The sequence below is a fragment of the Molossus molossus genome, unplaced genomic scaffold (assembly GCF_014108415.1).
Source record: "Molossus molossus isolate mMolMol1 unplaced genomic scaffold, mMolMol1.p scaffold_m16_p_2, whole genome shotgun sequence".
Classification (NCBI taxonomy): Eukaryota; Metazoa; Chordata; class Mammalia; order Chiroptera; family Molossidae; genus Molossus; species Molossus molossus.
In genome coordinates this window covers 3,290,981-3,317,364 of record NW_023425355.1, presented here as the reverse complement: position 1 = coordinate 3,317,364, position 26,384 = coordinate 3,290,981, and the positions used below count along the sequence as shown (strand labels likewise).

The following is a 26,384-nucleotide window of genomic DNA, read 5'->3' as shown; positions in this document are numbered from 1 at the left end:
GCCGCCGGCGCCCAGTGGAGTGTCGCGGAGAAGAGGGCAGCTGAGGGGCCCGACACTATGAGGAGCGCGGCGCGGCCGCCGCAGCCGCCACCGCCCCAGTGCCCCGCACCGCCCCCCGCCGGGACGCCGGGCAGCGCCTAGCGGGCCGGCGGCCGCGCCCGGGCTGCCAGCGAGGGAGCGCGGGAGGGGCGCGGGGACGGCACGAGAGCGCCCCGCGACTCCGGCCTGAGCGGAGCCCCGGGCCGGCCGGCCTGCCTCACCATGCAGCCCCCGAGGTAGAGCCTGGACGGCGCCGCGGAGCGCGGAGCGGCGGGCAGCCCGCTCGCTCGCCCGAGACGGCCGTCCGGCCTCGCGCCTGCCTGCTTTCTCCAGCCCGGACCCCCCTGAAATATGTTCAGGGGCGCTTGGATGTGGCCCGGGAAAGACGCCGCCGCGCTGACTATCTGCTGCTGCTGCTGCTGCTGGGCTCCCAGGCCGAGCGACAAACCTTGCGCCGACTCCGAGCGGGCGCAGCGATGGCGACTGTCCCTGGCGTCCCTGCTCTTCTTCACCGTGCTGCTCGCTGACCATCTGTGGCTGTGCGCGGGGGCCCGGCCCCGGGCCAGGGAGCTGAGCAGCGCCATGCGGCCGCCCTGGGGGACCGACCGTGAGCGGCAGCCGGTGCCTCCTCGTGCGGTGCTGCCACTGCCGCCGCCCGGTGAGCCCAGCGCGCCCCCGGGCACTTGCGGCCCCCGATACAGCAACCTGACCAAAGCCGCCCCCGCCGCCGGTCCCGGGCCGGACTGCGGCGGCGTCCCAGAGCCCACGGGGCTGGCCGCAGCTTGCACCAAATTGCAATCTCTGCAGAGACTTTTCGAACCGACTACCCCAGCCCCGCCTCTGCGGCCCCCTGACTCCCCTTCCCGTGCCCCGGCCAAGTTCCCCGCCGCCAAAAAAAACTTGCTCAAAGGCCACTTTCGGAACTTCACTCTCTCCTTTTGCGACACCTACACGGTCTGGGACTTGCTGCTGGGCATGGACCGCCCCGACAGCCTGGACTGCAGCCTGGACACCCTGCTGGGGGACCTGCTGGCCGTGGTGGCCAGCCCGGGCTCCGGGGCCTGGGAGGTGTGTAGCAACTGTATCGAGGCGTACCAGCGGCTCGACCGACATGCTCAGGAAAAATATGACGAGTTCGACCTCGTGCTGCATAAATACTTGCAGGCAGAAGAGTACTCAATCCGGTCCTGCACGAAAGGCTGTAAGGTAGGGACTGGCGTCCGCGGCCATGCGGCGGGAGCGGTGGCGGTGGGCTGGGGAGGAATAAAGGGAGGTGCCCCCTCTGCCCACCACACCTCCTCCCATCACCCCTAACGTTCTCGGTGCTGCACTATGAGTGCTGCTTTGGAACCCGCCCGGGAGAAGGGGCCTCAGGGATTCAGGTCAGGTCACCACCTGTCCAACTTCTATTAATTCTGGGCTTGGGCACGGTCTGACTGGGGCCTCCTGGCGCGCCGCCCCGCCCGAGAAGGGAGGGGTCACCGGGCCTTCAGCTGGCAAAGGGGTGAAAAGAGGGATCTGGCTCCCCCAGCCCTCCATCTTCAGCCCGCGGTGCTCTCTTTCTTTCATGGGCTGGAATTGAAAGTCTTGGAACTGGCTGGTGCAGGGGGAAGGCAGAGGTGGAAGGAAGAACATTTGGCATCCTAGTTAGCCCTCACCCTTTGGCCCCTGCGAATGGGCTAGAGGAGGGGCACCCCTGCTGATGGGGCACACCACACTGTTGACCTTATATGACCTGAGGTGGCCTCTCAGAACCTAGGCAGGTGGAACTCAGGGGTGCCTGTCTTATCCCAACGAGAAGCTCCTTGCCAACTTCTTCCTCTTCCCTGACAAAGAAGGAGCTGGGAACAGAGCACAGCGACTTGTGGGAGGGCCACTGAAGGTTGGTGCATTACCAGAGTCCCAGTGCCTTCCCGGCGCCCTGGGGTGGCAGTGGCAGGACAACTGACTTTCTGGCTGCTGGGAACCAGAATCCAGAGGAGAGGAGAGGCCACTGCAGACTGGGCCTGCCTAGGACAGAGCTGAGTTGAGAAACTTCTTGACCCTCAGCAGGATCCTTCTGGGCAATAGGTGTATTTGGGACGTGGTGCTACTGTCCTGTTGGCTCAGCCTGGCCTGGTGGCCTGCCTTTGGGAGGAAAGAGAACAGCAAGGTCAAAGGGTCAAGTGACAAGGAGACAGAGTGGGGTGGTGGCCTCACCCATCCTCAAGGGGGGGGGGCGCGGCTGAGAGCTGGAGAGGGAGATGGTTGCCTCCTAGTCTAGCTTGTCTCCCACCAAGGCTTTGGGGAGGGGCAGAAAGTGCCCCTTTCCATTCAGTGTGATCCTGTGGGCTTCTGCAGGGTTCCATGCTCTTAGTGGGCTCCTTAAGCGGTTAGGGAGGAAAGGGGTAGCTCCTTGCTCCTGACTTCACTTTCTCCTTCTCCTTTTTCCTGTTCTCGTAATCTAGCTGTCTCCCTCCCGCCTCCCTCAGCCTCAGCTGACTCACTGCCTCACTCACACTACCGAATGAGATATTCCGTTTCTTAAAGGTGTACAGACAGATAGACACTCACACACACATACACACGTACACTCTGTCATATAACACCACCACTACTACCCTGGCAAAGTCACACAGAGATACAGAGAGGTTGTCACACAAAACAGTGCCATAGAAGCAGACACTCTGTCACACACATACATTTCCCCATGATGTTAGACACAAAGGCAAAGTCCTACCACACGAAGAAGGACACATTGTGTCATATAGAGATAGAGACACACAGCCTCAGTATCAGCCACAGACACACACACTCAATGGGAACAGACGGACGTGGTCCTCTAGCAGAAGGAATAAAAATTGTGTCTTTTGTGGCCCTCAATTCAACCCTGCGGCCCCAACTTTCCTTTTCTTCAATCACCAGGATGAATGGGAGACCACACCACAACTTTCCCATGGGTTTTCCTCATGGGGTAGTTGCCTTCAAGCTGTGTCTGATCCCACAGTAAATAATACTCATGTTGATTATTTTTACCCAGCATTTGGTATAGGAGAAAGACCACTGATCTCCAGGATTTAGGCCTTATCAGCCTCTACCACTTGTTGATAGTGTGACCTTGGGCATGTCACTTGACTTCTCTAAGCTTTCATTTGCTCAGTTGTAAAACAGGGTTAATAATCCTTGTTCTGCCCACATCCTGTCTTGTGCGTGAGCATCCAGTGGGAAGAGGTAGCTGATGGTAGTTTGAAATAATAATATAACACCTTACATTGACCTAACGGCTAGGGTTTTAACCTCTCTCCCATATATTGTGAGATCACAGCTGCCCAAGGAGACTGGTAATACCAGCACCATTATTCCCATTTTACAGATGAGGAAACTGAGGTGCAGGGAGGTCAAGCAGTTTGCCCTAAGGTCACTCAGCTAATGAGCGGGAATGCCAGGCCTCCAACCTGCAGGTTCTGGTGCTAAGTCCATGTGTTTTCCAGTGTCTCCCTTCAAGTTTCCAGTGGCCAGGGCCCTCCTTCCTCTCCTTTGTCTCCTTGTCACTGTTGCTCTCCCTCTCAAATGAACCCCAAACTTCGCCTGCTCTCCTGCTGGGCTAGGAGGAGGGTAGTGCCAGCTCTCTAGCTGTCTTCTTGTCTTTCTCACCCCTCTCCATTGCTCTCTCCCTCAACTGAGGCCGAGACCTTGAAGGGCTCTTGATTCCAGCTGTATTATGGGCACTATGGGTAAAAGAAATCCCTGCTGTCTTCTCTTCTGCAGCCCCCCTCTTCACCCCATCACCCCATTTGTATCCTCGGACTTCTCTGCGGATCCCTGCCCCTGCCCCCAGATTCCAAGCCTGCCTGTTCAGCTCCTACCCCAAATGGGATCCCTTGGAGTTGATGACCATCATCAAAGCTTCTCCTGGGTGGAGAGATCCCACAGCCCCAGGCCAGGATGCCGGGGGCTTCCTCTACTTCCGGACACCAAGCCTGGGCCTGCTTCAGGGCCAGGTGATCCCCATCCTTGGGACCCCGACCTGAGTGTCTTGGTTGGATCTTTCCTGGGAAGCCCCAGAAACCCTGTTCTCTCCCTTCGCAATGTCTGGCCCTGTTTTGGGCCACACGAATGATACCTGTCCTCAATGCTGCCTGTGACACCTCCCGATTTAGTACCAGCTGCAACATTTCCTTAATGTGCGACTGACTTCCTTTCACACAGCAGGGGGATGTTAAGTTAGGCAGGCTATGCCCATCTCCACCCTGGCTTCTCCCAACCCAGGGCCATGCTCTACCCCTCCCTAATCTCCCTGTGCACACCCCCAAAACAGTCACTTCTCCCTCCCTTTGGCCCTCTTGGCCCTGCCTAGGGTTACTGGACAGCCACCTCACTCCTCACAGTTCTCCACCCTCCCAGCCCTGCCCTGCCCCTGCCTGGTTCTGATTGCTTCTTCCCCCACTTCCACCTTTCACTCCTCTAATTTAGGGTATTCCGATTGAGGGGAGTAGTGGAGATGGGAACACATTCCTGGCCTCTTCTCTCATAGCTTTGATCCAAGAGGGTCGAGAAGCCTAAGAGAAGGATAGTTCTTGGCTCTCTTACCAGCCATTGGGCCACAGCAGTAAAGGTTAGTGCCAAGGAAGGATGTGATAGTTCTGCTCTATTTGGAACTGGCCCATGTGTGGGGTTCAGGGTCTCACACTGAGCAGGCCAGGAGGAGGCTGGAACACCAGTTTTCCTGGCCAGAGTTGAAGGAGCTGCCTCACCAGGAGAAGGGGACATGCAGAAGGCTGTAGTCTCTGTTTTCAGAACTCTGAAGCGTTGTCATGCAAAAGAAGACACATGTCTTGCTTAGCCCGAGGGGGACTTTGTACTTAGAAAGTCCTGGGTTCAAATCCAGGTCTTTCATTTATTGTTGATGTGACCTTGAGTTAGGGACTCCCCCCCCCCCAAAGCCTCACTTTTCTCATCTGTAAAATGAACCTCAACCCTCATTATTAATGAGAAGTCTACACAGTACCTAGGCCTGGCAACTCAGTTAACAGGTTTTCTCTTCCAAAGAGGGACCAGACTGCCTTAGGAGGAGGTGAGCTACTGTTCCAAGAAATGTCTGTCCTGATTTGAGCAGACCCCTGGAGGAAATGCTGTGGAGATAATTCTGATTCCAGATTATGGAGAGGGTTGGACCAGGTGACCTCGGGGGTCTGTTTCAGCCCGGAGTTAAGGCCCATGAGCAAAGCCTGCTCCCTGAACAGCAGCATGGAATGGGAAGGGCTGGGGCAGGAGGCCTAACTAACACCCATACACAGAGGGAAGGGCTGCTTCCAGAGCTAGCACCTCGCCTTCTGCCCATGCCCATTGGGGCCCTGCTCTGCCTCCACTCGCTGGCAGCTGTTTCTGCCTCTCTGCCTTCCTCTCTCCTCCCACCTGCCACGGCTTTCCTGCCAAGCAGGACTCCTGGGCGAACGCTGGTGCTGAGAACAGGGAGCTCAGGGCGCTGGGAAAAGGGCAGTAGCCCCAACTTAGCCAGTGGTCCCGGTTGTCACCCAAGCTTGCAGACGGGGAGCAGTACCCACAGTCAGCCTCCTGGACCCAGGGTTCTTGTGGGCAGAGAAGGTGCCCTGATCCCTGTTTGGGGTAGAAGCTGTCTCCTGGGAACCGTGGCAAAGCCTCCTGTAGTGGGGGCCTCCAGACCCACAGAAGCCCGCTGTCCAAAGAGGCAGGGTTTATAGCTCGGGCAAGGATACAGGGGGTTAAGCTTGGGGACTGGGAAAGTGGCCTCATGCTGCCCACATCTCTCCTGACCCCATCCTGACCCAACCCCACTATGACCCCTCATATTCCTGTTAAACTCGGGCCCACACTCAGCATCCCCACTGACATACCAGTGACCCCACAGCTTTCCCAGTCATCTGCTCAAAGATCACCCCAGACCTCTTCCAAACCACAGCCTACACCTCACTCTGTAGTCCTTACCCCTATACCTGCATTCCTCTGACCCCCATTCCTCCCAATAGTTATCTGTACCCCTTCCCACACTCCCCTTTCCCTCTCCCTGCCCTGCTCCTCTCTAACAGTTCACCCTTTTCCATTTCCCACCCCACTCCACTCCTTTCAGCTCCCACCTCTTCCTCACACCCCTCCCAGCCTTTACCTCAAGTCATTACCCCCAGCCCTCCTGGCACTGCACCTCTTGCCTTAGACACCTCGCATTTCTCACACCCCACTCACACTTTACCTCCCTTTTACCCATCCCTCCTCCTGCCCCTTTCATCCTCTGGTCCCCTCTTTTTCTATCCCCTTTATCCCCCCTTTCTCTCTGCTCTTTTTTCCTCCCTCCCCTCTCTCCTCCCCACTCAGGGTAGACATGCGCACATACTTAGACACATAAACTCACACGGACATGCAGTCTTCTTCATGGCTGCTTCCAGTCCTTCCCACAGGTTGGTTCCTGACTACTATAGTCACCATGGCAACGGGAACCTCCAAGAAGGATATACTTGTATCTCCTGAAGGTGGGGGTAGGGGGAGTTAAATGGAGGAAGGGAGCCTAGCAGCCCCTCACCCAATCTCATGGTCTGGCTGGAAGAGTCTGCTGAACATAGTGGAGGTAGGGGGTGAGGAAGGAGAAGGCAGTGGGTAGGGCTGAGATTAAAGGTGGGTCAGGGATCTCCAAACAGATCACAAGCATGAGAAGGTGCATACTAAGCCATGTAGGGATCTAGACAAATATGGGCTTTCAGAAGCACCATACTCTGATGCTGACCTGGGAGATCTTTGGGGAACGGGCATGTCGCGTTCCTATGCTTATGTGGACCAGAGTGTTCAGGTGGCCAGGGACGCTGGACTAGACTTTTCTCTATGGGCATAAGAGGGGGTTCAGAAAAGCCTGAATTGTTGACACCTTGAGCCAGGCAGGGCCTTAGAAGAGAGAGCAAGGGCACAAGATGAGCTGAAGCTGGCCCTGGAAAGGGAAGAAGTTACTATGGAGTGGTGGATGGCCAAGGCCAAAGCTCCTGCTTGAATGGATTCTGGAGAAAGGAGTTGGAATCTAAACCACAAGTCTCTGGGCCAGAAGGCTGGACAGGCTGGCACCAAAGATGAAAGGGGAAAAGAAGGGGAAGGGGAAAATGAAACAGCAAGCTTTTGACACACAGAGTGCCTGGAAGATGCCAGGGTCTTTGTAGGTGTCCACGAACTCATTTTATTCTGACAGTCCTAGCAGGCAGGTACTATCATTATCCCCATGTTGCAAGTGAAAAAACTCAGGCTCAGTGAAGAAACGTGACCTACCCAGGCCACATAGCTAAAAGGTGGGAAGAGTGGGACACACAGCCAGGTCTTTGTTCTTTGCTCAGTACATCCATGTATAAAAATGTTAATAATCTCCAACTGTCTGAGGCAGTCAGTGCCCAGCTGGCTGCTGAAAGACTGGGGCAAGAAGCTGGACTGATGGCAGGTGAAGTCCAACACAGCCCTTTGGTAGATTATAGTCAACCTACCACCCGTCCTGCCCCCCGGAGCATCTCAGAGCAAGAGTGGGGACCTACTAACATCCTCTTTGTTCAATACCCTAGTCTCATGTCCTTGAGATCCAGTGCCAATCACCAGCATCCTCTTGGGATAGTGATGGAGGAAGGCATGAGGAAGGGGGATATGTACTCCCTCCTTTTTTTCTGCAGGCTCTGCAAATGAGATAGGAGGAGCTGGGCTCCTCTTGCTTGGAGAGAAGGTCCCTGTTATATTCTCAGCCTCAATGTGCTGGAAGGATCAACTGGGACTAGAGGACAGAAGGTCCCCTAGGCAGGCCTAGTGCAGGCCTCAGCCCCGTCCAGCATCTGCTGGGTGGGAGAGCTGGAAAGGGAAAGAGTGACACCTTGTCACCCCACAGCCTGCTTAGGCCTGGCCTGGGCTTTGGACACCTAGTTCCCATGGCAGGGTTTAAGTAAGCCCTGGCCTGGGATGGCTAGGCTTCTCTTAGGGGTAGAAGGAAGTGGCAACTCACCAAGTTTTGCCTGGAGAAGGACATGTGGTAGTGGTGGGGGTACCCATTATCCCCTCTTCGTTTGTTTTTTAGTGGCTACTATGGCTACCTGGCTGATCTGTGAAAGGTGAGCCTGTCTGCTTAGCATTGAACTCGACGAAAACTTCCAGACATGTTAATCCTTCAGAATTATTACAGACTCGGAATCTTTTAAAAATACCTTTTTTTTTCCAATTACAAAAAAGAAAATAGTCTGAGAAATTTTGGAAAATATGTGTAACAGTAAAAAGGTCACAGAAACACTCTTAATAGTATAGTGTATTTCCTCCTAATACGTCTTTTTGTGGCAGATATGATAGCTACATAGATATAGATTATCATCTTTTGAGCTTTTTATTGTGGTAAATATACATATGAAGTTGGCCATGTTAACCACTCTTAAGAGTACAAAGTCAATGACATCAAGTTCATGTGCACTGTTGTACAACCAGTGACCATCTCGAGAACATTTTTGTTCTCCTAAACAGAAACTCACACCCATTAAGCAGGACCTCCCCTCCCTCACTTCCCCCAGCTCCTGGTAGCCTCTGTTTCACTTTCTATCTTTCTGAATTTGACTGCTCTAGGTACCTCTTGTAAATGGATTCACACACTATTTGTTCTTACGTGTCTGGCTTATTTCATTTAATGTAATGTTTTCAAGGTGCATCCGTTTTACAGCATGGATCAGTACTACTTTCCTCTTTATGGTTGAATAATGTTACATTGTCTGAATATACCATATTTTGTTTATCCATTCATCTCTATGGACACTTGGGTTGTTTCTACTTTGGGGCAATTAAGAATAAAGCTGCCGTGAACATTCATGACCAAGTTTTTGTGTGGACATATGTTTTCATTTCCTTCCACCTTTTGTCTATTGTGAATGATGTTGTTATGAACATTAGTGTGCAAATATTTGTTTGAATCCTGCTTTCAATTCTTTTGGATGTATACCTAGATGTGGACTTGCTGGGTCACATGGTAATTCTATATTTAACTCTTTGGGGAACCACCACACTTACCCACAGTGGCTACACCATTGTACCTCCTTACTGGCCATGCAAGAGGGTTCCAGTGTCTCCACATCCTCACCAACACTTGTTATTTTTCCTTTTTTATAATAAGCGTCCTAATAGACGTGACTATATAGTTTTATATGGTTGGAATATAGTTTTTACCCTGCTCGTTTTAACATTTTATTGTTATACTGAGTATATTTCCATGTAATTAAATATTTGTAAACATTCTTTTTTAAAATACTCACCTGAGGATGTGTTTTTATTGATTTTAAGAGAGAGAGGAAGGGAGAGGGAGAAAGAGAAATATCAATGTGAGAGAGAATCATACAAGCCCCGGCTAGGAATCAAACCCACCACATTTTGGTGCAGGGACAGCACTTCATCCAACTGAGCCACCTGGCCAAGGCCGTAAACATCATTTTTTTAAATTTACTCCTCACCCGAGGATTAGATATCTTTATCTTTAGATAGAGTGGAAGGGAGGGAGAGGGGTAGGGGAGAGAGAGAGAGGGAGACATCGATGTGAGAGAAACATCGATTGGTTGCCTCCCGCATGACCCCGACCAGGGCCAGGGACGAACCGCAACCGAGGTACATGCCCTTGACCAGAATCGAACCCGCAACTCTTTTGTCCACAGGCCAACACTCTAACCACTGAGCAAACTGGCCAGGGCTAAACATCATTCTTAATGAATATAAGTATTTCATCACGTGAATCTAGTGCAATTTATATATAGTACAGTATAGTCCTCTGTTGTTAGATATTTACTGTCAACTTTTACTATTATAAATAATGCTGTGATGAATATTTTTGTTCATAAATCTTTGTCAGACCTGTTTCCTTTTTTAAAATAAATACTATCTCAATTATTTTTCCTTATTTCTCCACTTTGCTGACTTTCTTAAATCACAAAATAATGCATACTCATTGTACCAAATCTAACAATACAGAGGCTTATAAAGAAAACATTATTAATCCTCCCAGTCCCTCCACTCCCAGTCCCACTACCCTGAGGTCGCTGATGTTAACAACTTGTGGAACCCCTCTCCAGGCTACAGAAACATTTGCAAACAGAATGCCTTTTTCCTTTGTTTCGCATCCAAATGGGAGCATAAAGATTCATTCTGCAGAGTGAACATTTGGGACTAGTCTTACAGAATCAGAGTATTAACCTTTGGAAGGCTTTTGATATGCAGATTTCTTTCTTACCAAATTTCTTTCTAGAAGGATTATTCTAGTTTACACCCTCGCCAAATATGTGGGACTAATTTACCACTCTTTTTTCAGTATTGAGTGTTGTACTTTTGAAGCTTCACTAATTTGGAGTTGAAAATGTTTTTCTTCATTATAGTATATTTCTGTTGTCTGTTTTGTGAATTGTCTGTTCGTTTCTCATGTTTTTCTTATTGATTTGTATGTACTCGTTTATATGTATTAATGGTTTTAAACTTTTCTGATCACAATTGTAGCAGGTTTTCTTTAAAATTTGTTATTTGAATCTTAGAAATGAAAGGAGGGAATGGGAAAAAAAGGAACTATCCCAGCCACTTTTAATATACTTTATCTCATTTAATTTTTACATGTGCCTTGTGAAGTGCATATGTATTTATCTCCATCTGACATAGGAGAAGACAGGCTCAGAGAGGGTAAGTAGCTAGCTCAAGGTCATTCAGCTAGTAAGACTTGGAGCTGGGATTTGAATCCAGATCAAATCCAGGGATTTGATTGCCAGAAGGCAATGGCGTTACCCAATCTGTGTCAGTGTACTATACTATAAGTAATTATACTATAGGTAAAGTCTTATGCTGGCTGCTTTACAGACATGCGTTACAGAAAGGTAAGGATAGGAGCTTTTATCTCCATTTTGTAGATAAGGAAAGTGTACATCAGAGAATATAAGGAAGTTGCTTGAGGTTTCATAACTGGTAAGCGTAGACCTGAGATTTGACTGTTTGAGTTTTAAATTGTTTGACCCTGTCTTCTTCCCACACATGCTACCACCCTAAGGACCATCTTTTTGTATCCAAATTGAGGTCCAGAGAGGAAAATTACTTTGCTCACAGTCACACAGCAAATTAGTGGCTGCATCCCTGCCTATTTATTGGTGATTTGTCCAAGGCCACACAGCTAGTTAGTGGCAGGCCCAGAATCTGAGCCCAGCTCTGGCTAACTCTCCATCTTAACTAGAGCCAAGGATTTTCAATAATGCACATTTATGGCACAAGCTGGGGAGAAGGAGTGTACAACTGCCATGAGACCCTCCCTGAACAAACAGACTCTGGCATTGGAGTCTTCCAGGGCAAGGCAGTTCCAGAGACCCCTAAATGATAGGACCTGGGACAGGAGAACCATGTCCGAAGGCAAGAAAACCTTTCCACAAGGAGACAGCTGCCCTCCCTTCACCAGTTGCCAAAGATGATAGCAGAAATAGTGAGCCTGGGGCTCTGAATAGGAAGATGGTGGGTTTGGAAGAAACAAAGCATCAGTTGCCTCTTTTCGGCATCTGTATCTCCTGAGTGTGTGTGTGTGTGTGTGTGTGTGTGTGTGTGTGTGTTTAGAGGAGGGAGGGAAGGCAGTGCTTTGATGGAGGAAATGGTCATTTGTATCCCCTAGTACCCAAATCTTCTCCCCCAACACACACACCCTTACAAAGAAACCATTACTCATACAGGGAATGGGCTGAATATACTGATTTTAGAAAAGTACTCTCCCATCCAGTCCTAGAAATTTCTCCCTAACTTGACCAGAAATTCCATCAAAAAGATTTGTTTGAGTAACAAGCTAATTACTTCCATGGTGATAGTGAAATCAGAGGAAACGTCAGAGGAGCAGTGTGGCATATAAGAGCTTGGACACTGAAGTCCAGGTAAAACTGATTTCAAATTTGAAATCGGTCTTCTCCATGAAATAGTTGTTGACACCTTGAATACATTTTTTTATCTCTCTTGAAACCTCACTGTCTCTTTACTCAAAACTAAGAAATGAGGTCATTACAAAGCTTAAATGACATACAACATTCTAATCTCTTAAGATCACAGTGTCTGAAATCAAAGTGCTCAAGAAATAGTAGCCCCTGTTGTTATTATTGGTTGTGTGGCCTTGGGAACATTTATTGAAACTCTCTTGTCCTTCCTGTCCTCACCTGTAAAAATGTCTCCACCTCAGAGGGAGGTTGTGAGGATGCAATGAGTTAATAAATGTCAGTTGATTAGAACAAAGTCTAGTATATAGTAAGCACTTGATAAATGGTACCTATTATTCTCACCTTAATTAGATCTGTTAATCCAAATGACTGCTTACTACCCAATTGAGATTGACAATACTGGGGTGGACTGCTTAGGAAAAAGGAAAGGTAATTTGGGGGGGAGGGGTGAAGTGTCTGATGTGGGAGTCAGAGGTCAGGAGCCAGAAGGCAGCTGGAGAGATTCTAGTGTGAGGGCGCAGACACATGCTTAGGTGGGCCAGTGCCTTGATTTACCTAACCCCCAGAGACAAGCACAGCTGACAGGTCCTGTTATTAGGTCTCTGTTCTCCCAGCCTCTCATCTGTCTAACAAGGCACTGCGTTTGGGGAAGGAGGGAGGTGAGGCAGGGACAGGAAGCTGGTTTCATGATGATCCCTGCAGAAGACAGGCAATTGCTTCTGGGAACTCGGCTCAGGACTAGCAATGCATGGCAGACAGGCGTGCCTGGGAGGGGCAGTGGGATTTTATGCCATGCACGTCTGTGTGCAGCTCAAAGGAAGCGATGGTTTTCACTGTCACAAAGGTACCAATCCTGTGGTGGCCTATATAGCCGTTGGGCACAGAAGCCCCCAAAGCTCCCCTCTTCTCATATTGCTTCCTCTCTTGGGCTATGGGGCCACTCGTTCATTCTCTTGTTAAGCTTACCTGGCTCAAGCCTGTGGCCCAGACAGTGGTGATGGAGTAGCGATCCAGCACTGGGCAGTGCAGGGCCTGGGGCTTTCGGGCTTTGGAGCTGAGTCTGCTGGGGTTGGTCAGTTCAAGCCTTAGGGATTTTGTTTTGTTTTTGAACTTTATATATATTTTTTATTTTATCAGAGTCATAGATTTTCATAATTTTATATTATGTATAAGATACACACATACACTCACTCTTTAGCGTAAACACTTGAAACTCTTAGCTTTTTCTTTTGCTATTTATCTCCACATTTCTGTTAGTATGCCAGTACTGCTGTTTCTTGATTTTTCTGTTTTGTGTGTGTGTGTGTGTGTACACACATACATATAGATACATGTGTATATGTATCCTCCATATGTCCTTGTTAGGATATACATGTGCTAATATGTATGTGATATATATACTTATAGCTTGTACCTGTCTTTTAAATAATAAATATAGCTCTCAGTGCTTATAATTAAAGCAAAAGCCCTCTGCTCTGCCCCTGAGCCTCACTCTTCAGTTAAATCTTGCACATCTCTTAGCTGTTTCTTCTGATATTTACCTCCACACCTCAAAATGGCAGCTAATACTGCTATTTTTAATTTCTTTTCTGTTTTAAATATCTATTGACTTTTTAAAAATAATTTTTTGTTAATCCTCACCTGAGGATATTTTTTTCATTGGTTCTTAGAAAGAGTGGAAGGTAGGGAGGGAGGGAGGGGGAGAGAGAAAGAAACATCGATGTGAGAGACACATCGATTGGTTACTTCTGGCACATGCCCGGGCCCAGGCCAGGGATCGAACCTGCAACCCAGGTACGTGCCCTTGACTGGGAATCAAACCTGCCACCCTCCATTGTGCAGGTGGACACTCTAACCACTGAATCACACTGGCCAGGGCTGTTGACTTTTTATTTTATTAAAGGATTTAGCTGTCTTTCTACAAGCAGCATCGTATGCACACACATACTTCCCCTCCCCTCAGACATCCAATATGGACGTACCATAGTCTCTGGTGTTAACAGTAGTCCATGTAACGTTATTAAGATTATAAATATTGTTTGCATCTGAGTAATGTAGAATTCTATGAATACATTTCTTCCCATTGTCAACTTGTTTTCCTAGAGTTAATAATTGTCTCTTTTGTGGTTGTCTATTACGTTTTGCTAGTGCACCCCTGGTGTCTCCATCACAGCTATAAAAATTCATGCAAACACACGAAACAACCCATTCCTTCCATCATTTTCTTGGAGCTCTTCACCTTGTTCCAATGTGGGCTAAATGCTGGAGGCTTGGTTTTCAGGTACTTGGATTAAGTATTTAGCAAGTACCTCTTCTTTATACCCAGCTCCCTGTGAAACCCTGAGGGCAATGCACAGATAAATAAGGTATAATCCCTATCTTCAGGGACCCTATGACCTCAAGGATGTTTAATTTATTCAGATATCTCACCAGGAGGCTTGGGCTCCTTGCAGGGACTTTTATCTAAACTGTCTTTGATCGCACATTCTAGGGAGGCGTTCCTCTCTCCATCTCCAATGAATACCAGAAGAATACAAGACTGGGCCCCAGAGAGCAAATGTGGTTTTAGGCTGCATTAACAGAAAAAGGGCTTCTAGGACAGGAGGGTTGATAATTCTGCTTGAGTCTGTGTTGATAGACTCTATCTGGGGATTGTGTTCAGTTACAAGGGACACAGAAAAATAGGAACACAGCTGACTGTGGATAACCAGGATAGAAGAGAGAACTGGAAACCATGTCCCATGAAATAGTTGGAAAAACTGGGAATCTTTGGCTTCTTGGAAGAGTAGTCTACACACAGCCATCTCTGTTTTTCTTCTTTCATGCTCCCTTTTAAATTGGCTACAGTATGGTTTCTGCTCCCACTGCTGCACTGACATTGCTCTCGCCATGGTGAGACTGCCAACGTGATCCTGTCTACGTCCTTATCTGCTGACCACCCCCTATTCTTTAAAACTCCTTCCCTAACTTACAGAATGTCACTCTCTTGTGTTTCTTCTCCAGTCTCTTAAACCACTCCTCCATCTTCATTAGATTTCCTTCCTCCATCTGCCCCTTAAATGTTAGTGTTTCACAGCGATCCACTGTCGATGCTGTTTCTCTCTGTGCTCACTCTTACTAGGCAATATCATCACTTCTTTGGTCTCCATTGTTATATCAGTCAGGGGCAGACAGTTTATGCTCTGGTTAAAAACAACCGCCAAATATCAGAGGCTTAACACAACAGTTATTGCTGGCTCGCAGTACATGCCCAAAACAGGTCAGCAGGGATCATGTGCTCATGACAGTCGCCAAAAGACGTAGGCTAGTAAAGGATTCATTTCAACACTGCTTCCACAGTCAGCACCAGAGAGAGGAGAATGTGGGAAATCATATACTAGCTCTTTAAGCTTCCCCCAAGAGTGACCCATGTCACCTCAACTCACATTACATTGTCCATGCTGAACTTCAAAAGCGTGTGGGAGAGTATAGTTCTACTATGCTTGTAGTGATTAACCCCATAACTTTTGATGATTCCCAAACCTTGATGTTTAGCCCAGACTCTTCTTCTGAGCTCACACCATTATGTCTAACTACTTCCTTCACATTTCTACCTAGCTGACCCATATATGCTTCAAAGTCAACATGACTAAAACTGAAGTAATCTTCTTTACCCACAAATCGATTTGTCCTCCTGGCTTCCTTTCATTAATGAATGAAGCTACGATTCATCTTGCCACTCAAGCCAGAAACCTGGTAGTCATCCAAAACACCCTTTTCTCCCTCATTCCCTGCATCTAGAAGTTACCCTGTTGATTCCATTTCCTTGACATCTCTTCTCACATCCACCCCCTTCTCTTGATTTCTTAATTCTGCTGCTGCTACCTTCATTGAGGTCCCCATCACCTTACCCACAGATTGTTAGAATAGTCTCCTAACTGGCCTCTCTACCAGTTTTGATGCCTACAGTCCCTACATAGTCTGAAAAGTTAGTCACAGAAGTGGTAAACAATCTTTTGTTTATTTTATTTTTTATCTCATTTTTTTTGTTGTTTTGTTTTGTTTTTGCTTTTTATTGGTAAACAGTCTTTTAAAAAGAGATTATTTAAAACTTGTTAAAGGCTCCCCCTTGTCTAGAGGAGAGAAGACCAGCTCTTCCTCAGCATCCAGAACATATCATAATATGGGCATGGCCTTCCTCTACTTATTAGTGTGACTTATAGTGATTGATTCACATGATTGTCTCTCCTGCTCCTTGAACATGGCAATCTATTGTCTAACTCATCTCTATAATCGGTAGCTCCCCAGCAGTGCCAGGTACACAGAAGATGTTCAGAAAGTGATCATTGCACGGACAAATGGATGGGAAGACCTGATTCAGAGAAGTTTACAAATACCTCTAGGGCTGGCATGGGGGACAGGAAGCTGACTCTTCTGTATGGTCCCAGAAGAGCTAGTAAGAGCCATGAGTAAAGCCACAGAGGCATTATCTCAGCTCAGGAGAAAGAACTTCTTTAACTGCTAGAGTTTTCTGAACATATGGGCTGCCCTAGGAGACAGTGAGTGCCCTGTGACAAGAGGTTCACAATTAGTAGCTGGATAGGGCTTTGTGGTGATGTTGCAGTGGAAATCCCAAAAGCAGATAGGAAGTGGAGCGATGCCTCTCACAGTCCCTTCCATTCTGGAGTGGTCACATACCTGTCCTCTGCTCACTTCATTGATATGGATCATCTAGGTTCCTTAAGAGCTGCCCTTGCATTGGGGACACTGCTTCTCCACTGACCAGGCTGACCCTGGCCAGGCCCACCCAGCCACTTGGCCTTTGAGCAGGTGGCCTCAGGGGCTTGGAGGCACCAGGGCCCTCTGGAACTGCACTTGCTCTAGGTTCTCACCAACCTCTCGAGCCATCTCCCCCACCTTTCCTACAAGCCAGGCCAGGCCACTTTGACTCATGACTGCTCATTGTCAGAAGCAGGAAAGCTGTTGCTCATTTTTATAGCCACTTACTTAAGTCAAGCCATGTCATGGATCTGGATTTGCCCCATAATGCCTCTAATCCCAGGATGACTCTGCCAATCCCAGTGAATGGCTGTCACCAGAGTGATGTCCATGATTTCCTTCCCCTGGGTCACAGAGACTGACTTTGACTTTACCCTGTTCTGATCCAACTATTCGAAAACCCTGAATCAGGAACAGGTACACAATCCTAGGTGTGTCGACAGATGCAGGGCAGAGGCATCTGATTAGTCATCAGAATCCCTCCCTTCTAATCCTGGCTTTTCTGGGTAAAATCTGAGGGGGAGGTGGCTACGTCTGTGCCATGGACAGTGGGTTTCATTCCCAAGCCTCCACAGGCTCTACAGCTGCAGCTCCTGGCCAAGGGTCCCAGGGGGTACATTAAGAAAACAAGCAGCCGTGAAGGGAAGGTCTGTAGAGAGGATTTGAATGGGGAACCGGGCCCTCCGGAGGGGAGCCTATTGGAATCCAAGAAGGAAACTGCTGACTTCCTGGTTGGCAACAAATGAAACTCTCCTCCCTGGAGGGTTTTCCAGCCCCCAAACCAAGGAGTCCAGGATGGCCTCTTCTTTCTAAACCCTCTGGCCTGAGTCTTGGCTTTGGGCTATGTGTACACATGTACCTGTGTGCATTCACACAGTGCCCTGGGGTCCAGAAGTCAGGCGCTTCTTTGCAGGGGAGCGTAGGGATGAGAATGCTGGCCAGGACTTCAAGACAGTGAGCAGGAAGGTGAGGCTCTCCAGGTCCTCCCACTCCTCCCTAAACTGGCAGCTGCAGAGGCCAGGAGGGGTGGGGATCCCCTTCATCTTGCCCGCTCTCATTTCAAGAGTGGTTTAGCAGCCCAGCTGGGAGGAGGGGTGGGACAGCCTTTCCAGCTTCCTTTTTGGGTTAATTGGTGTTCCCTCTAGTTACTCCCTGCTTCCTTCCCCTCCCAGTTCCCATAGCAACTTGGCTGTAACAGCCAGAACTTGACTGAGCTCAGCGGTGGCCTGACTGAAGTGGGAAAGGGGGTTCTATAGGGAAAGGAGGGCACTGCCAGGCCATGGCTTCCCACCCCACTCATCCTCTGCTGCTACCTTGAGGGTCTAGGCCGGGTAAGCTCAGAGGACAGGGCATGATAAAGAAGCCTTTTCTGCCACAGCTGGAGTTTGAAGAGCCTGGAAGCCCAGAGCAGGCCTGGTTCTTACCTCTTCCCCCTACCCACGCCCTTGTGTCCTGCCCCCTGAGTTTGGACTTCAGTCACTCGTGGGATTGCCCAGTAGGAAGAACCCTGGAGCTAGAGTTGAGAAACCAGACTTCAAGTTTCTCCCTCTTCCCCTCTTTTATGTGACTGTAGACAAGCCCTCCCCCCTTTTCTAGGCCTCAGTTTCCTCATCTATAAAATGATGTACTAGGGCTAAGCTGAAGGCTGTCTGCATCTTGAAATTACCTGAGGTGTTTGAGAAAGTACAGATGTGTGGGTCCACCCACAAGGATTCTGACTCAGTTGGTCTGGAGTGTGCTGTGGATCAAGCAGGAGCATTTTTATTTATTTATTTATTTGTTTAATCCTCACTCGACACTTTTGCATTTATCTTCAGATAGAGCGGGAAAGAGACAGGGAGGAAGAGAGAGAGAGCAACATCAATGTGAGAGAGACACATTCAGTGGCTGCCACCCACACGACCCCAACCGGGGCCAGGGACAAACTGCAACCAAGGTACATGCCCTTAGTGGGAACCGAACCCCGGACTCCCCGGTCCACGGGCCGACACTCTAACCACTGAGCCAAACCGGCCAGGGCGAGCAGGAGCATTTTTAAAAGACTTCTCTGAGTGATTCTAATATGCAGCCAGAGTCAAAAATCTAGAGCAAAATATCTCCAACCCTCTGGCCCTGAGTCTTGGCTCAGTGGGTCTCTTAACTGAGGATTGTCTGGCTCTAAGACATTTCCTCTTCCTGCATGCCCCAGCTCTCGCACGCACCACAGCTCTCCTGACCCTGGCTCTTCCCCGTCTTTGTGGATGAGTGCCCAGGGCCCCTGTGCCTGTGCAAACAAGCTGGCCCCATCTGGCATAGTCCTAACACTGATGAAACATGGCAAGCTACTTAGGCCCGTCTAGAGAAGAGGGCTGCGGAGACTAAGGTGGGCTTGCTGCCCAGGTGGTACCACTGAGAGTCAGACTTTTCACCTGAGAAGGATCCCAGGGCACCCCTGAAGCAGGTGGGCCAACAATAGCCTCAGCTGGCTCTCTGTGGGACCAAGGAATTGGATTACCTCTCCACCCTTGTTGCTCTTCTTCCTCCATTCCCCTCATCAGCTCCTTGCCTGTTCCTGTCTTGCCACCCACAAGCCTGGTGTCCTCCTCAGGCAATCTGCTCACCCACTTGTTGCCATGGTGACTCTGGCTGGGGGTGTGGGGCTTGAGAGAGGGTCGTCTAATTAAGGAGAAAGGCTATACTCCCACGGTCAAGCCACCCCTCTCCTCCTCCTGCCTTCCTCTGTTCCTCCCTGGACTTGCCCAACCACTACAGCATGTCACTGGGCTAATTGCAACTGGCAGGGAGGAGGGCTGGAACCCCAATGGAGTCTTCTTACCTCGGCACAGAAATTTCGAACAGGAAGAGCTGAGGGAGAATCCCTTAGGGAGTCTCTGAGCTCCTTTGGTGGAAGAGGGAGTGATTCCACAGATTTTGGGGTGAGGTTTGAGGTGGACTCTGGGGTCCAAGCTTTAGAGATTGTGGCAGAGACTGTAGACACAGCCTGATCTTGACACTCTGGGGACCAAAAGATAGCAGGGGTCTCTGAGGTACTTGAGCCCATAGCTCTAGGGGTTTCCTTTTCTTTCTTGCCTTACTTTTATTTCTTTCTCCTACCCTCCTTCTGCTGTCATATCTCTCTTTCTTACTCCTGCTTTCTTCCCCTGGTCACTCTTACCCTCATCTTTCTTTCTCCTTTCTTGGCCCTCATCTTCACAGCCCCACTCTTGCCCTTAACCCCTTACTGCCTGCTCTTTCTTACCTTTCTTTCACTCTCAATGCACCTCTGTATTTCCCTTACACCCTCCATCTCTTATTCCCACTCTTTCTCCTTAATCCTGTTTTTCCTACCCCTGTTAACAGCAACATTACTTATCCTGCAACTCCCTACTCTTTCCTATTCTCTTTCTTACATACCTTCTCCCATGTACCCCCTTACCCCACTGCCACTCTCTCCTATCCCTCGACCCCATCTCTGACCTCTCCAGCTCTCTCTTACCCTGCCTCTTACCTTCACGTGTTTTTTCCACCCTCCTCTCACCCCTCTCTCATTCCTTTGTAGATACTTTTTATTCCAATAATTTCACTTTTCGTTTTTATAAATAAAATGTAACACAGGTAAGCAAGAGATGTGTATACAAAGATATTCACTGAAGCATTGTTTATAACGGTGAAAACTTGGCAATAATTTAAATGTCCATCCACAGGAGATTGGTACCATTTCCACTCCATTCATACAAAATCGTTCTCTGTTCTTTTAGCACGCCATGTGTTCACTCACATCCATAGCTTTGTTGAAGCTGTTGCCTCAGCCTGGAATGCCCTTTTGTCTCATCTCTACCCAACCGTCTAAAATCCTACTGTGAGTCCTTGCTCAGCTTTTGTTCCCTTGCTGAAATCTTTTTTTCTTCTCCCTTTTATTTGGTTCTTTTTTCTTTCTTTCGATCTTTTTTCTTTTTTTGTTTTCTTTTCCTTTTTTTTTTTATACTTTTTAAGTTATTAAAATATTTTTTCCTCGCTGAAATCTTTCCCAACTTTTCTATTTGTTTTCCCCTAATGGCCAGTTGTTTAACCTCTCCTATAGTATAGATCATGTGACAGAGATTCAAGTTAAATGTGTCTACCCCATGAAACTAGAATTTCTCTGAGAGTAAGGAACCTGTCCTCATTAAATCATCCTGTTCATTCAATCAACAGACATTTTTTACATATACTGTGCTGAGTACATAATTGTCAATAAGACAAGCCCATGTCTGTTTTCATGCATTTCACATTTTAGTGAGGTTGACAGAGAAGAACAAAATAAGGATGCAGCCAAATTTGTACTTGTGGTGAACAGTTAAGAAAAAAGAAAGAATGATGAGGGGGGGCATCCTCTAGTTAGAGTGGTCAGGGAGACCCCCTCTGAGGAGGTGATATTTGAACTGAGGCCTGAAAGATGAGAAGGACATAGCTATGCCAAAAGCAGGGGGAAGAGCATTCCAGGCCAAGAGAACAGTATGTGCCAAGGCCCCAAGTTGGGAAGAAGTAGGTCATGTTCAAGAAAAGGAAAGAAAACCTCTGCGTGTGGAGCATAATGAGCTTGAAGGGAGAGGCAGAAAAATGAGGCTGGAGAGACAGAGGAGGCCAAGTTTTGCTGGGGCTTGAAGTCTGTGGTCAGAAGTTTGGGTTTTATTCTAAATGCTTTGAAGAGTTGGAAGCAAGAGAGTAACATGATATGATAGCTCATTTGGAGATCGCTCTCACTCCTGTGTGAACAGTGGATCAGAAAGAGCAAGAGTGGAAGTGGGAAGGCTAGATAGGAAACTGTCATCCAGGTGAAAAACAACTGAGAACTTCATTTAAAGATTTAGAGAAGGTTAAATTCCAGATGTCGGTGAGATATCAAAGCCCCAAGCAATGCTTTGTTCTTCATGGGGTTGATTTGCACCACAACCCACTACCACCCATCACTGATGGCTTTGGAAAAGGCCAACGTGAAATTGCATCACCAGAGTTCATGTTCACAGTGGAGCTATTTGTATTTTAGTGTAGACGTTTGAAGTCTATGTGAGAAGCTTTGACCACGTCGTTCAGAGTGTGGTTGAAAGGCCTTCGGCAGCAGAATGACCTGGACCCTTGTCAAAATGCAGATCCCTGAGCCCACCTCAGTCCTTTTGAAGCTGAATTGCAGGGGCCGGCTTCATGCTTACTGTTGTCCCAGGCAGTTGTGAGGCACACTGAAATCTGAGAACCATTGCTGTGACTATGAGAAGCAACCATGAGAAGGTGTCCCTGAGTGATGAACCCTGGGTGTGGGCAGGGCTCTAACCCTAAGCTTGAGTTGCCTGGGGATCCTGTTAAAATGCAGGTGCTGACTTGGGTCTAGTGCAGGACCTGGACTCCTGCAATTCTCATGAGGTTCTATGTGGGTGATAGTATTGCTGCTGGCCTAGGTCTACACTTTCAATAGCAAGGAGGTAGATCAGTGATTGTCAATGGGAGATGATTTTGCCACCCCCCTCCCAGACATTTGACAATGGCTGGAGACATTTTTTTGGTTGTCTCAATTGGAGGAGGGGGGTGCAACTGGCAACTACTAGGTAGAGGCAAGGGATGCTGCTTCAGTCCCTACTACCAAGAATTGTCCAGGCTAAAATGCCACTAGTGTCACTCACTGTTGAGAAACTCTAGGCTATGATAGCCAAAGAGTATAGAGCAGGGAACCTTTCCTATGCTAGGACACAGCACCTGATAGTAATGGGCTAGATAAGGGATAGGAAATATACCCATGAAGTGAAAGTGCAAAGCACAGTTTCCAAATGAAACATGGTGTCTGCCCCACATCAGAGTTGAGCATGGATTAAGTAGAGCCTGAAGGTACACATGGTGCCTCGTAAGGAAGATTCCTGTTTTTATTAAAAATAATCCCTTACATTTGTATTGCACTTTTAAGTTTACAAACATTTTCACATGTCATATTATTTGATCCATACAACACCCTAATGAAATAGAGCAAGGATTATTCTATCTCCTTCTTGAATTTAGAAAGTTAGCATCATCAGGACACCTCTCTGGGCCAACTGTATAATGGTAGGTAGGGTTGGATGGGATGATTGGTAAGACCCCTTCCAGCTCAGACATAGGAATGATTTTGTGATTTTACCAATGAACAAATTCTAAGTCTTGGATGATCATAGACTTGGGGACTCGGGAGTCCTGGCTATGAGATGGGAGATCTTAGGGTAGGGTGTAGTGGTCTTGACCCAAACCCTTCTTCTCCTGCATCCTGGGGTTGAGTCGGTGAGCACACACACACACACACACACAGAGTATAAGTATACCATCCTCATCCCATTTGTCTAAGGTGGGAAGGGGCTGATGCCTGGGCTGATGCTCTTTCCTTTCCCCACAGGCTGTCTACAAGGCCTGGCTGTGCTCAGAATACTTCAGCGTGACCCAGCAGGAATGCCAGCGCTGGGTGCCCTGCAAGCAGTACTGCCTGGAGGTGCAGACCCGGTGCCCCTTTATACTCCCCGACAATGAGGAAATGGTGTACGGAGGGCTCCCTGGCTTTATCTGTACAGGTAAAGGCAGGGCACTGGGGAGGAGGGAGGAGGCCGGGCCCCAGGACAGGCCCCAGGTCTGGGCTGTGGTAGCAGGGAGGACAACAGGGAAGTCAGGTTAGAAGAAGGTTAGTGGCTGGAGGAGCGGGCAGTGAGGTCCCTGGGTTGGGATAAAGGTAAGTGGAATAGGGACAAAGAGCAGAGTGGCCCTCTCTACCCAAAACATGCCCATCTACGGTGTCATCCCAGAGAAACCATCTGGGGTCCCTGGGAGAAAAGAGTCTGGAAAAGGAAGTTGGTAAGAGGCAGGGGGAAAGGAGTCTTGGGCATGGCTACTTGAGCAATTAGTCCCAGCTTTGAAAAGCTCGTCTCTAGGAAGGGCCTAGGCCTCAGCCCCCTGAGCACCCTACCACACCTTCCTTATCCATTGGCAGGGTTGCTGGATACTTCACCAAAGCGGCCGGAGAGCAAGTGCTGTGATGTGCAGTGGGTCTCCTGTGAGTCGGAGAAGAAGAAGTTCAAGGAGTCTGAGGTCCCCAAAACCCACCACCAGCAATTCCACCACTCCTATTTCCACCACTACCACCAACAGCACCGCCACTACCACCCCCGCCATGACCCCCCAGGCCACATCAGCCACAAGCCCTCCCTGCTGCCTGTCTCTGGGGGCTCTCGCCTCAGCCTCAGCCCCAGCAGGATCCGGCTCTATGTCCTTGTTCTCATGCTCCTCCATACCATGGTGTCCTTCTCCAGCAACCAGAGTGGTGGGGGACTGGGGCTGGAGGCACTGCCTGCCCTAGATGAGGGCCTGACTCGGGAAGAGTGACAGCAGGGAGGGAGGACAGACCTCCGCCACACACTAACATCAGCTCCACCTCCCCCAGGGGGAGGGGAAGGGGGCTCCTCCCATGGGAGATATAAGACTGGGGAGGGGGCGGGGGGAAATGGGGGACTACACATAGTCCCCAACCAACCCCCACCCCAAAAGCAGCTCCAACAGAACGGCCAGAGGGCCCCAGGGAGCTGCAAAACTCATCCAGGAGAAAAGACAGGAGCAGCAGGCACCCCCTCCTAGGCCCCCACCTATGGGGCTTAGCAAACAAAAAGGGGGAGAGTGGGGGCTGGCATTGCCCACCCCTGCTGAGAGCCTTGACCCAGGGAAGGAGGCTGCTCACCCAGCCTTGGCCCTGCAGGGAATGTTGGAGGGCCCAGAGGGGAGAAGCTCTTTCCCCCCTCCCCATTCCTTTTGTTGCCAAGATCCTTAATTCCCTTCTGCCCATACCCTACAGGCAACGGCAGATGGTGCAGTGGCCCTCCTCCAGCGCACCTTGGCCCACGTGGGGCCACCACAGGGAAATGCCAGGCTGGCAGATGAGGTGCGCACAGTCACAGCTGCATCGGGACCCCAGTTAAACTGTGCTCCACCACCCTCAGCAATGAGGGGTAGGAACAGGGTGCAGAATTGCAGAATGAGTGGTGAGAGATGGAGATAGGGACGAGGGAGAGGAGAATTGTAAGCAGAGGGCTTGAGAGAGATAGCTAAATGGGTTATTGCTACTAGGCTTTGGGGAAGTGGATAATCAGTGTTGAGGCAGGCTCAAATACAGCTCCCCAAATTAAAAATGTGTTGTATAAGGAGCCCTCTGGGAAAGAGTGCAGGAACTGGGTTGCTGGGCCCCGAAACAGAAGGCTGAGGGCACGTGGTCAGACTGCTGCTGTCTGAAGGGCCATATCTTACAGAAGGTGCACATACTCCCAAGGGCCACTCTTGCCCTGGAGATCTTGGCCTTGGGGCCAAAGACATTTCCATTTCTGATCTCCATGGGGAGGAGGGACTTAAGCCCAAGTGGGTCAGGCCTGGCCTGTGTCCCCATACTCCCCCATCTTGTCCTAGCCCAGGCCTCCATGAAGGAGAACCTGGTGGCATTGCCCCAGGACTTTCCAGAGATGAGCCTCCCTCATCCCCACCCTGTCCCCATCCCCAGCCTACCAAAGAGTATTCATCCCGTCCCATCCCTGATCCCATGGATTACTCTCCCAATAGTGGAACAATCAGACTCCTCCTCACCCTGTAGTGGGTCCCCTAATCCAGCCACCCTTGCCCCTTGCTGGAGAACATCCAGAAACTGGCAAAAAGGTTAGAGGGTTGAGCGAGAGAAGGGGCTTCGAGAGCCCTTTGGGGTTCATTAGCCTTGTGCTGATCTCTTGGGAGTGGGAGGCCACATTGCCTGGGACATCTAAAAGCCAATAGGGAGCCGGAACTGTGTTCTGGGACAGGCCAAAGGGTTTTGGTTCCAGAAGAGCCTGCATCCGAGGATGTGATGCCAGTGAGTTAAGGGGAGGGGTAGGCCTGCAGCCACATTAGGTAAAACCAAGAAGGGGTTCGGGAAGGAACAGCTGAAATTGGTTGGCTGGGGGGAAATGGGAGACTTCCCTTGGAGAGAGGGAATCATTCAGGGGCCTCAGCTGTGTCCCAAATAGACTTCATGAGACTGGGGAGTCTTCCCTGCCAGTTTTCTCATTTCTTGCAGCGTGTCCCCTTTCCCCATCCATGTGCTCTGCCCACACACTCCCCTGTTTGGCCCTCAGCACTTTGGGCCTAGCCACATACCCCATCCCTAGAGTGCTCTTTTCAGCTGGGGAGGGAAAGAGGTGCTGGCTCCTTTCCAGAGATGCTTAGGTAGACATGAGAGACCCTAGGTACTGCCTTCTAACTAACTCCTGCATCCTCAGGAGGGGAAAAGGGGACTGGGAAACAAAGGGGGACCTTAGGGCCCTAGGGAATGGACCCTTGGAGACTCCCATCCTCTCTTCCCCCTCACCAAGTGCCCAGGAGACCCCTGGCTCAGACCAGCCCAGGGCCTTGCCCGGTGGCAGGGGAAAGGGGCACCTCACTCCACCTCAAAGTCATTTGACTGTCCCTATCCACCCTCCACCCAGATCTTACACCACCCCTCCAGCTGCCCTGCCCTCCGCCACAGGCAGCGGAGCTGGGCAGCTTTCTTATGCCATTTTCTACACTGTGCTTCATGAGTAGGACTTTCTTGCACTAGTTTCTATGACTGAGTCTCCAAGCTGGATTCCTAGTAGTCCCCTGTCCCTTCCTCCCTAACCCGGCTGATTCAGTTGT

The 26,384-nt window shown here is 49.5% G+C and overlaps 1 protein-coding gene across 1 annotated transcript; it reads left to right on the top strand.

Annotated features, from left to right (window-relative positions):
- The first annotated feature begins 355 nt into the window (after positions 1 to 355).
- On the top strand, positions 356 to 25,600 carry FAM155B (family with sequence similarity 155 member B). The gene is made up of 3 exons (XM_036271330.1): positions 356 to 1,245; positions 23,104 to 23,275; positions 23,689 to 25,600. The coding sequence occupies exons 1-3, from the start codon at positions 391 to 393 to the stop codon at positions 24,078 to 24,080; spliced, it is 1,419 nt and encodes a 472-aa protein (XP_036127223.1). The 5' UTR covers positions 356 to 390; the 3' UTR covers positions 24,081 to 25,600.
- The last annotated feature ends 784 nt before the right edge of the window (positions 25,601 to 26,384 follow it).

What these genes read in the sequence shown, in the direction of transcription:
- FAM155B (XM_036271330.1), top strand. Translation starts at nt 391, where the DNA reads ATGTTCAGGGGCGCTTGGATGTGGCCCGGGAAAGACGCCGCCGCGCTG. An exon ending in CCTGCACGAAAGGCTGTAAG is followed by an intron (nt 1,246 to 23,103) that starts GTAGGGACTGGC and finishes CTTTCCCCACAG; the next exon opens with GCTGTCTACAAGGCCTGGCT. An exon ending in CCCTGGCTTTATCTGTACAG is followed by an intron (nt 23,276 to 23,688) that starts GTAAAGGCAGGG and finishes ATCCATTGGCAG; the next exon opens with GGTTGCTGGATACTTCACCA.